At 54.8% G+C, this 11,360-nt stretch overlaps 2 protein-coding genes across 2 annotated transcripts in view; one reads left to right on the forward strand and one right to left on the reverse strand.

Moving 5' to 3' along the window:
- Positions 1 to 3,511, reverse strand: part of SH2D3C (SH2 domain containing 3C) — a 39,090-nt gene extending 35,579 nt beyond the window's left edge. The window contains exon 1 of the mRNA XM_059891226.1: positions 3,353 to 3,511. Within this exon, the coding sequence (XP_059747209.1) occupies positions 3,353 to 3,410 (58 nt within the window). The 5' untranslated portion in view covers positions 3,411 to 3,511. The remainder of the gene's footprint in view (positions 1 to 3,352) is intronic.
- A 1,024-nt stretch (positions 3,512 to 4,535) lies between these two features.
- CDK9 (cyclin dependent kinase 9) lies at positions 4,536 to 8,936 on the forward strand. The gene is made up of 7 exons (NM_001014935.2): positions 4,536 to 4,662; positions 5,149 to 5,230; positions 6,047 to 6,137; positions 6,488 to 6,654; positions 6,768 to 6,939; positions 7,103 to 7,251; positions 8,000 to 8,936. Exons 1-7 carry the CDS (start codon positions 4,571 to 4,573, stop codon positions 8,363 to 8,365), a joined length of 1,119 nt encoding a protein of 372 aa, NP_001014935.2. The 5' UTR covers positions 4,536 to 4,570; the 3' UTR covers positions 8,366 to 8,936.
- The last annotated feature ends 2,424 nt before the right edge of the window (positions 8,937 to 11,360 follow it).

Raw genomic sequence — 11,360 nt, forward strand, 5'->3', positions numbered from 1 at the left:
CACACCCCTCCACCGGCTCGTCTTTCTCTCCACTGAGTCCCTGCGGTCTAGACTAAGGCACAGTGCCCCAGGAACCCTGCTCTGATTTCTAGCCCCTCCGTCCTCCCCTCCCCAATCTATGACAGAGGTGTCAGCAACCTGGTCAAGCACGATTAGAGACTGGAGCCTTTCAATGTCATAGTCACTGTACCCAGGCACACCTGAGTCCAGACGGCCACCTGCCTGATCTCAAGCAAGTCACGTCACTTCTCTGAGCTTCACTGTTCCCATCAATAAAATGGGACAAACTCGACATCTCTCACACTATCCTGTGGCCATAAAATAAGATGTCTACACTGAGAATACTATCTGTATTACATTCACTTGTGTCATCATTTAAAAAAATATTTTTATTTATTTACTTGGCTACCCTGGGTCTTGGTTGCAGCACATGGGATCTTTAGTTCCTGTAGAAGGGATTTTTTTAAGTTGTGGCATTCAGAATCTTCTAGTTGAGGCATACAAACTCTTAGTTTGGCATATGGGATCTAGTTCCCTGATCAGGGATCGAACCCAGGCCCCCTGCATTGGGAGCTGAGTCTTAGCCACTGGACCACCAGGGAAGTCCCTCACTTGTGTCTTTATATGCATGTTCTGAACAGACCTCATGCACCGTCAGAGGCACTGGCCTCAAGCTTCCACACTGGCCGCAGGCCTGCTCCAACTGTAGGACTCAGTAGATATCTTTTCACAGCTTTTCTCAGTAGTCTTCTATGGGGGGCCAAAGAGACCTGGCTTTGAATCGCAGCTCCATAGCTCCCTGGCTGCGTGGCCTTGGGCAGGCCACTTTTACCACTCTGAAACTGTTTCCTCTTCTGTAACTTGAGTCCCCTAACAGCAGCTTTCTAAGACGGGTGCTGTAAAGTTCCAGAGGTCTGACATGGGGCCAGGCATGCAGTCAGTACCTAGCTGGTGTGGGCAGAAGGTCCATGGAATTGCAGGGCCGTGGACATCACCCAGCCATTCTCTATTCTATGTCCCCCTATCCGGTGACCCTTGTCTCCCCAGGAAGACCAGCAACAAGAGCACACCCCCCCAGGAGCCCTTCTTCTTCCCTCCATATGCCCCGTACCCTGCTCCTGGTCAGGGGAAGAAAACAGAAGGTCCAGGTCAAACAGCTGGCCAAGTGCTCCCTTTCCTACTCTGTGCCTCAGTTTCCCTAAATGCTAAATGGCAGCAGGACCAGAGGCTCTCTCAGAGCCTGGTCAGTCAGTCAGCAAACATTTCCTGAGTACTGGCCACAGGCCTGGCCTTGCCAGCCTAACCGGTCCATGGAAACAGGAAACATTTCCCTCCAGCCAGCGAAGAAGTCAGAGTCGGTGAGAAGTTGTTTCTGGCTAGGATCTAATTTCTTCTCACTCTGACTGGGCAGCCTTCTGAAGGGCTCTGACTGCTCCTGCCTGCCATCATCCCGCAGGGAGGGCTGAGGGCCCGAGGCCCTGAGGGGAAGTGACTGGCAATGTCAGGGTTCAGGCCAGGGATGGGGGCGGTGGAGGTGATGACACCACCGGAACTTCTGCTGAGGCCTCTGCCCACAGGATGTAACTTAGGGAGAGCTTGTGAGAAATAAGCAGGGGCCCCAGCCTGAGAATCTGATGGTGGAAGCCACCCAAACCCACGCAGACTTCCCCCTCCCACCCAATGCGATTATCCCCTCCCACACCTCCCACTGGCATCTGGCCACCCAGCTGTGCCATGACAGTGCCCTTGCTCCACCCTCAGCCCAGGTGGGCGGAGTCCTGACATGGGTAACTGCTTGGGGTTGGCACCAGACTTTGGCTGGTGTTGGCTTTACATATCAGTGTGGCAACCGGCCAGCTATTTGACCCTGGCCAATGATGTCACCGTCCATGGCGTTCTCCAGGCAAGAATACTGGAGTGGGTTTGCCGTTTCCTTCTCCAGGAGATAAGCTGGTTAAATAGTATCACGGACGATAAGCTGGTTAGATAGTATCAGGAACTCAGTGGACATGAATTTGAGCAAACTCCAGGAGATACTGGAGGACAGAGGAGCCTGGTGGGCTTCAGTCCACGGGGTTGCAAAGAGTCAGACACGACTTAGCAACTGAACAACAATAAGTGATGTCACCCCTGAGTTTCAGTGTTCTTCTATGTACAATAGAGGTAATAATAGTATAATATTGCTGAGTGAGAATTGAGATAATTCCCATAAAGTGCTAAGTGTACAGCTTGGACCATTTATTTTCCCTCCATAAACTATAATTACTACAATTATTATTATTTTCTCCCTCCCTGCTCTCCCCACCCCCAGTTTAGCCAATGGCCACCCTGCTTCTAATACTGCACCCAAGAAACTGACCCCAGATCACTCCCTGACATGCCCCAAACCCTCGCTGGTCCACACTGCCTTCAGGAGAGGGCTCTCTGCTCCTCACCTGATCCTGAAGACCTTCCCTGGCAGTCCCCCTGCCTCCCAGCAGAACAGGGTCTCTTGGGACACCAGCATTACCAGACCCATTCCTGACTCCTCCTACAAAGAAGCTTCAAGGCCAAGCCATGTGAGCTAAGAGCTGGAGATCAACCCAGGAACCTTCCTGGCAGAAGAGAAGGTAGTGGGGTGCAATCAGACAGCACAGCCCTGAAAGCAAGGGGCCCTGGCGTGTAGGAAGCAATGTGGCCACAGCCTAGGTGGGGAGATGCAAAGAGCCTCAAATGTCACAGTTTGTTTTTTTCTGATGACAGTGGAGAGAAAGACATACAGACATCACTTCAGAATGATCTGATGGGTGCTGGCAGGGGGACAGACTGGGGAAGACAGGTCTTAGGATCCACTCGTGGAGGACTGGGGTGGGGGGTGCAGATTGAAGAGGGGTGGAGAGGAGGTCTGAAGGCAGCCTTGTTGGGGGGCTGGGTGTTAAAGGCTGGAGGGAAATACAGGAGGCTCCTGGAGCCAGAATGTATCAGAAAGCTGCTGGGGAAGAAGGGCCAGGATAGGAGAAGCAGGCATAGGATCAAAGAAGGAGATGGTGGACAGTGGTGGGCTTGGTACCCTGGCATAAGGACAGCAGGCCTCAAACAGCACCACTTGCTATACTGCTGGACAGACTGTAAACAGCCTGAATCAAGAGAATCCTCTTCGGATTCAGATAGACAAGGTTCGAGTCCCAGCTTTATTACTGTGAGACCTTGAGCAAATGACCTCACCTCTCCGAGCCTTAATGTGCTCTTCTGTAAAATTGGTTAGTGATCCTGACTATGGGGCGGTGGATTCAGGATTCAGCAGGAATGCCCAGCACTTCCTGAGCACACAAGAGGGGCAGACGAAATGCCAGCTACCTTTGTGGCTACTAACCCGGGGCGCGACCAGTTAGGGAGCAGCTCGGCTGGAACCAAAGTCCTGTGGGTCTCATCTCTTGTCTCCCAGAGAACTGGGTGGGGATCCAGGAGTGGAAGGCCCAGGCGTTGCTGGCTCACCACCTTCAATGTCGCCGCGCCCCCTGGCGGCCGTCGGTTGCCATATCAACGGCGGGTCGGCTGGGGCCCGGGGAGGCGGCGGTGGGGGCCCGTTCTCCCCTCCCCGGACCCCAGGCCGCTCTCTCGGCACCTCTCGTCTTCGCCTGCGTACAGTGGGGCGTGGGGGGCGGGTGGGGAAATCCCGAGCAGGGGAGGAAGGGAGTCCCGCTGCGGCTGGCATGTGCGGGTAAACTGAGGCACGCGGTAAGTCGCGCCCCGAAGCCAGGTGTTGAGCGCGGGGCCCCACCTCCGAAGGCGGAGGAGGGGCCGCGGGCGGTGACGCGCCGAGGGCGGCGGGCGGGCGGGAGGCAGGCGGCGGCGGCGGCAGGTGCGGCCGCTGAGGGTGGAAGGGAGGAGGGAGGGGGCGGGCGGAGGGGGAGGGGAGGGCGAGGCCTGGGCACCTCCCCCTTTATAACGCGCCCCCTCCCGGGCTCTCGGGCCGCCTCCTCATCTGCTGTTTCCGTCTGGCCCCCTCGCCCGGCCGCCCCGGGCCCGGGCCCGGCCAGGGAGCCCCCAGGCCGCGGCTCGGGGGGCTGCCCCCCCCACCGCCCCCCCGCGCCCGGCGCCCAGCGCAGCCCGGCGGAGGCGGCGCCGTCGGAGGAGGAGGAGGAGCAGGGCACTGCGGCTGGCCCCGGATCGGGCGCCAGAGCGGCAGCGGCTTCGGCAGCGGCGGCGGCGGCGGCCCGAGCCGATGCAGCGGGACGCACCACCTCGAGCCCCAGCCCCGGCGCCCCGGCTCCCCGCGCCCCCGATCGGGGCCGCCGCCGGCGCCAGCGGCGGCGGAGGCGGGGGCAGCGGCGGTGGCGGAGGCGCCTCTGCAGCTTCGGCTCCTCCTGGCCTCCCGGGAACTACAAGTCCCAGGGGGCCCGGCGGCGGGCGGCGGGCGGAAGAGGCGGGGTCGGCGCCTCGAGGCCGGAAGTGGCCGTGGAGGCGGAAGTGGCGCGGCCGCGGAGGGGCCTGGAGCACGGCGGCGGGACCCGGAGCGGGAGCGGCGGCGGCAGCAGCGGCGGCGGCGGTGGTGGCTGGAAGTGGCGGCGGCGGCGTACTGGAGTCAGCCATGGCAAAGCAGTACGACTCGGTGGAGTGCCCTTTTTGTGATGAGGTGACCAAATATGAGAAGCTCGCTAAAATCGGCCAAGGCACCTTCGGGTAAGGCTGGGCACCCCCCGCTCCCCAACCCCCAGGGACCGGGAGCCTCCTGAACCTGCACCCCTCCGGGCCGACGTCGGGACGCCCAGACCCGGGCCCGGTTTGTCGGGAAGCCACTTAGACGCAAACTTATCGCCTGGTCTCGCTAGGCCGCACCGCAACCCCGCCGGGGCCTGAAGGAGTCGGCCGGCGGGGAGGAGCCTGAGGCCCTTGATGGGGGGGCAGGGAGGGGTTGCAGAGAGGAGCCTGTGAGTGGAGCGGGATCTCTCCGCGAGACGCCCTACTGAGGCGCAAAGAGCAGAGGGAAGGAGGCTGAGACTCGAGAAGGGACCGGAGTCACCGCGTGGTGGGGTAGCCGAGTGCCCTGGGAGACCCGGCCCAGCCCCGCCCGGGATTCCCTTTCCGGCCCTCCTCTGGTGGGGGAGGGGCGGGCTCTGCGGAGACGTCCTCTAAGATCCCTCTTGGGTCTCCCCTCTCCGCCTGCAGGGAGGTGTTTAAGGCAAAGCACCGCAAGACTGGCCAAAAGGTGGCCCTGAAGAAGGTACTGATGGAGAACGAGAAAGAGGGGGTGAGTATGGGGTGGGGTGGGCAGGTCTCCCAGCTCCCTTGGGCGTGAGGTTGCGTTTCCACCTTTCTGCTTTGGGGACTCTCAACGTAATAGATTCAGGTTAGGTGTTTGGAAATTTCCATATTCCAGGAAGTCTGACTTCCCAGTTCAGTCTTTGAATTCAGATGTCTTAGAGCTTTTGGTACTTCATTTTTGGGTGAATATGTTTGGTGCCAGGAGGGGGAGCCCATGCTTGTACCCAGTTCCCCTGCGTTTTTGGAGTTAGGAAGTCTTTAAACACTTTTTGTTTAGGGTTTAATTTTGTTGAACGCAAAATATATGTATTTTTCATATATATATATATATAGAAAATGCTAATAATTACATGCAATGGTTTTGAAAAGGTAATTGGCATTTAGCTGAAAAGTAACAGTCTCTCGTGCCACACACGTGTGTTAGTTCTGGTTCAGCTTTCCAGAGACCAGCTTCTTTAATATTTGTTAACTGCCAAACAGGTTAAATGCAGTCATAGGGCTAAAATTTATAAGGTTGAAGAAACTGCAGAGCGTCTGATGACTGGTAACAGAACTTTTGTGTGAAGTATCACTGTTTCGGTTCATTCATTGAATTATTTTGATTCATTTCATTCAGTTCTTTATGAGGGGTACATAGTTACTCCCATTTTACATATGTGGTATTTGAGACAACTAATTTCAGAGCCTGTGCATTTACTCTGTCCCTGAACCTTTGACCCTTCGCGTGGACCCCATGGCCAGTTCATGGGTCTGTAGTGTGCTTACCCACTTTTGACTTCCTCCTGTCTTTTCTCCCACCCAGTTCCCCATTACAGCATTGCGGGAGATCAAGATCCTCCAGCTTCTAAAACACGAGAATGTGGTCAACTTGATTGAGATCTGTCGAACCAAAGGTAAGTTGTTTGGATCATGTCCCCATTTTCAGATGGAAAAACTGAGGCTTTGTTTGCGGAGTTGACACTGGACACATTTACACTGCCTCTTCTTAACCCAGACATTCCAACTGTGACTGCTTTCTCTGGTCTTTTCATCGGAGCAGGTGCTTCCCCAGGGCCTGCCACAGCACCCAGCCCAGGGAATACACTCAGAAAATACCTTACCCGTGAAGGAATTCGTACCCGGATATTTGGGTGGCCATGGGTTGGAGGAGTTGGGAGCTAGTTTGGAGGAAATGAGTTGCATATAAGGTTTCTGATTTTTTTTTTTCTTGCCTCCCCCTCTCTCCTCATTCTTCCTGCCTCAGCTTCCCCCTATAACCGCTGCAAAGGCAGTATATACCTGGTGTTTGACTTCTGTGAGCATGATCTTGCTGGGCTGCTGAGCAACGTTTTAGTCAAGTTCACACTATCTGAGATCAAGAGGGTCATGCAGATGTTGCTTAACGGCCTCTACTACATCCATAGGAACAAGGTGGGGCCCTAGTCGGGGAGGAGAGAGCAAGGCTTGGGCTGGCCTTTGAGCTCACTGCGGGGTGGGCATGGCTAAGGGATCCCTGGGAACCCTCCGCCTTGTGCTTCCTGCAGATCCTGCACCGGGACATGAAGGCGGCTAACGTGCTCATCACCCGCGATGGGGTTCTGAAGCTGGCGGACTTTGGGCTGGCCCGGGCCTTCAGCCTGGCCAAGAACAGCCAGCCCAACCGCTACACCAACCGTGTGGTGACCCTCTGGTACCGGCCCCCAGAGCTGTTGCTCGGTGAGGACTCTCCCGAGCTGGCAGAGGGGAGCAGGGGCTGGGCACTCAGCTCAGTCTCAGCACCCCAACTGCCAGGGCTTCTTGAGCCACCGGCCCCAGGGGCGTGGCCTCTCAGGAGGCCGTGGGGCTCAGGGGGCCCTCCCTGGTGTGCTCTTATTCCCAGGGGAGCGGGACTACGGCCCCCCCATTGATCTGTGGGGTGCTGGGTGCATCATGGCGGAGATGTGGACCCGCAGCCCCATCATGCAGGGCAACACGGAGCAGCACCAACTCGCCCTCATCAGCCAGCTCTGCGGCTCCATCACCCCCGAGGTGCGTCACAGCCCGCCTCCTGGGGCCACCCCCCCAGGCCACACACCTCTGAGGTGGGTGGGGGAGGCTCCCTAGCAGGGGAGGAGCGGGGCACGGAACAGAGGCGAAGCCCTGACCTGGACAGGCGGCTGATGGAGGGTCACAGTCTACTGTTAGCCATGGTGACGTCAGGTCTGGGCTGCGTCCCCGGTTCCTGGGGTTTTCCGGCAAGGTGTCTTGAGCGCCTCGCCTCAGAGCTGACCTGTGCTGTGAGACATCTGTGGTTCTGTCACGCTTGGCACACGTATCCCAGGTGATTCATGTTAAAGGGTCTGGTACTCAGTGCCTGTGTCCCATCTGTGGTTACTGATGCTTTGGCCGCAGAGGGCTCTGGGGTGGTCTGGAAACATCTGAGCAAGTTGTAGTATTTCCTTATTTATTTTTGGCTGCTCTGGATTTTCATTGCTGCGCCTGGGCTTTATCTAGTTGCAGTGCGGGGGGCTTCTCTTGCTCCAGAGCACTGGCTTTAGACCCGGGCTTCAGTCGTTGTGGCGCACGGGCTCAGCTGCTTCATGGCATGTGGAATCTTGCCAGACCAGGGATCAAACCCATGTCCCCTGCATTGGCAGGCAGTTCTTAACCATCGGATCACCAGGGAAGTCCTGAACAGAGACGTATCCAGTCACTGAGTACGTACTTGACCAGTGGATCAGGCACATACCCTGCTGAACTAGTCTTCCCCTCTTTCCATGCCTCCCCCCTGCCCCAGGTGTGGCCAAATGTGGACAAGTACGAGCTGTTTGAGAAAGTGGAGCTGGTCAAGGGCCAGAAGCGGAAGGTGAAGGACAGGCTGAAGGCCTACGTGCGAGACCCCTACGCACTGGACCTCATCGACAAGCTGCTGGTGCTGGACCCCGCCCAGCGCATCGACAGTGACGACGCCCTCAACCACGACTTCTTCTGGTCTGACCCCATGCCCTCGGACCTCAAGGGCATGCTGTCCACCCACCTGACATCCATGTTCGAGTACCTGGCACCTCCACGCCGGAAGGGCAGCCAGATCACCCAGCAGTCTACCAACCAGAGCCGGAATCCCGCCACCACCAACCAGACGGAGTTTGAGCGCGTCTTCTGAGGGCCGGCTGCTGTTGCTTCTCGTTAGGGCCGTGTTTGTTTTTTTTTCTTCTGCTCTGTGACTTGCAGCGTGGAGATTATGGGGCATGTGAGTTTTTCCTCTAGCGCATATCTTATTTAATCCACACCCTGGGCATCAGGCACCAACCGAGCAGACTGGAGTAAAACTTTGGCGGAGAGTCCAGGAAGGCACCTGAGCTGCCTCACCTTGTTCCCTGGCTTTGGCGGTGATGCCCAGAGGGTCTCCCTTTACTTTAGGACAGGACTGGGGTTGGGGAAAGGCATGCCCCACTGGTGACTCTGAGATACCCTAGCATGCTAGGAGGAGGGGACTGGTCCCTCACCCACCCCGGCCCTCCCTGTGGGATGAGAAACTTCTGTGGGGCACAGAACCAGCTGCAGGAATGGGAACGGGCTGCTCTGAGCCTAGCCCTCAGAACCTCTGAGGCCGATGGATGCTTTTGGTTTCTTCGATAGGACAGTTTTATCGTGTTGATTTTGTTCAATTGTTCAGAGACATTCCTAGGTACAGGCTGGTCAGTTACAATTAAAGTTGACTCTTTTTCAGTAAATGGCTGTGTGCTGTGTTCTATGTTCAGACCGCCAGCTAACCCTGTAACTGACCACTGAGATTTGATTTGTCAGGACGTGGTACTTTCCTTTGTCCCAGTTCATGTCCCCTGACATACCTTCAGGGGACTTCTGTCTCTCTTGTTTATTTTTCTTGAGTACCCAAGTGGCAGGTACCATGATGCTCCCTTATTCTCCTCTCCACTCAGTGTCCGAGAAAGCAGGGAGACAGATGAGAAAAGGGACCCAGTCTGCTGAGGAGGAAACGGGGAGACCTTCTGTGAGCCGCACCTGCAGTGATGACCCAGCGGGGCAGCCTGCCTTGGCTGACAGATGTGTTCAGACTTGACTTACAATCACAGGAGGCTGGAAAGGCTTCTAGCCAGTGGAATGACAACAGATCTGTAACCTGCAGGAGTTCTCAGGCTGCTGACCAGAGAGTGGCAAGAAAGGAAATGACCAAAAGAGCTGAAGGGTCTCCAGGGCCTTGCGGAGGTGGCAGTAGGAAGAGTTAGGGTGGCAAGCAGGCGGGAGGACAGGGAACAGTTAGCAGAAGCTTGGATCATGTGGGCTCTGAGCTGGGACACTCAGGAACAGCACACTCTGTGGAATACCTTTGATACATTTCCTGTGAGTCTGAAATCTGAGATAGGCACATATGAAGCACATTCTACATTCTGTCCAGTGGAGGCCTCTTAAAGGGGACCTGGGGAAAAAAGATTGGCAAAACCTTTTACCTGAACTGTGCTTTCCTGGTAGGTATTAACCTGGGTCACAGCTTCACAAAAGGCAAGTGAAAGGAAAAAAAAAAATGACTAGCCTATTCGATTCTTGGGGCTGCCAAACACAGCGGCTTAGAATAACCAACTTACTGTCTGTTCTGAGGAGAAAACTCTGAAATCTGGAGTTGTCATCAGCAAGGTTGGTTCTTTCTGGAGGCTTAGGGAGAATCTATTCTAGCCCCAAGCCCAGGAAGCCTTCAGAGAGCTCTGTACAGAGAGGAACACACTCTGGTGATTTAAAAAAATATCCTTTTTTTTTTTTTTTGATGGCACCGCATGGTAGTCAGGATCTTAGGTCCCTGACCAGGGATAGAACTCGTGCCCCACTGCAGTGGGAACACAGAGTCTTAACCGCTGGACCACCAGGGAATTCCCACAATCTGATTTAAAAAGAAAACAGTGGAAAACATCATGGGGCTTCCCCGGTGGCTCAATGGTAATGAATCTGCCTGTCAGTGCAGGAGACAGGTTCAATCCCTGATCTGGGAAGATGCCGTATGCTGCGGAGCAACTAAGCCTCTGCACCACAACTATGGTGCCTCCGCTCTCCAGCTCGGGAGCCACAGCCGCTAAGCCCACATGCTCCGCAACAGGAGAAGCCGTTGCAGTGAGAAGACCTTCCTCTGCAACTAGAAGTTACAGTGCAGCTGGAGAGGAGCCCCCACTCACCACAGCTAGAGAAGAGCCCAGCAGCAACGAAGACCCAGCACAGCCAGAAATACAATTATTTAAAAAGAAAACAACAGTATGGAGTTTCCTCAGAAAACTAAAAATAGATTTACCATATGATCCAGCAATCACTCCTGGGCATATATCCAGATGAAATTATAATTCAAAAAGACATGCACTCCTGTGTTCAATAGCCAAAACATGGAACAACCTAATGTCCATCAACAGATAATGAATAAAGATGTGGTGCGCATGCACAGTGAAACTAGTCAGCCATAAGAAGACCCAAGCAGGCCATCCTAAGGGGATCAGCCCTGAATATTCATTGGAAGGACTGATGCTGAAGCTCCAGTACTTTGGCCACCTGATGTTAAGAACTGACTCATTGGAAAAGACCCTGATGCTGGGAAAGACTGAAGGCAGAAGGAGAAGGGGACAACAGAAGATGAGATGGTTGGATGGCATCACCAACTCAACGGACATGAGTTTGAGCAAGCTCTGGGAGCTGCTGATAGGGAATCCTGGTGTGCCACAGTCCATGGGGTTGCAGAGTCACAACTGAGCAATTGAACAGATAAAGCAGGAAATAATGCCATTTGCTGCAACAGGGATGCAACTAGAGAATATCATACTAAGTCAAGTCGGACAAATACCAGATGATACCACTTACATGTGGAACCTAAAAGAGGACAGTAATGAACTTACCTGTGGAACAGAAATGGAATCTGGGCCGCAGAGTATTGACTAGTGGTTGCCAAGACGGAGAGTGGTTGGAGAGAGTTGGATTGGGAGTTTGGGATTAACAGATGCAAACCAGTATATGTAGAATGGATAAACAAAAAGATCCTACTGTACAGCACAGGGAACTATGTTCAATTTCCTCCAATAAACCATAACAGAAAAGAATATGAAAAAGAATGTAGATACATGTATAACTGAGTCATTTTCCTGTATAGCAGTAATTAATACAACACT

Source organism: Bos taurus, chromosome 11 (genome assembly GCF_002263795.3).
Source record: "Bos taurus isolate L1 Dominette 01449 registration number 42190680 breed Hereford chromosome 11, ARS-UCD2.0, whole genome shotgun sequence".
Taxonomy (NCBI): Eukaryota; Metazoa; Chordata; class Mammalia; order Artiodactyla; family Bovidae; genus Bos; species Bos taurus.

Excerpts from the sequence above, each read along its gene's own strand:
- CDK9 (NM_001014935.2), top strand. The coding sequence starts at position 4,571 with ATGGCAAAGCAGTACGACTCGGTGGAGTGCCCTTTTTGTGATGAGGTG. Across the intron at positions 4,663-5,148 it reads ATCGGCCAAGGCACCTTCGG|GGAGGTGTTTAAGGCAAAGC; the intron begins GTAAGGCTGGGC and ends CTCCGCCTGCAG. Across the intron at positions 6,655-6,767 it reads ACTACATCCATAGGAACAAG|ATCCTGCACCGGGACATGAA; the intron begins GTGGGGCCCTAG and ends TGCTTCCTGCAG.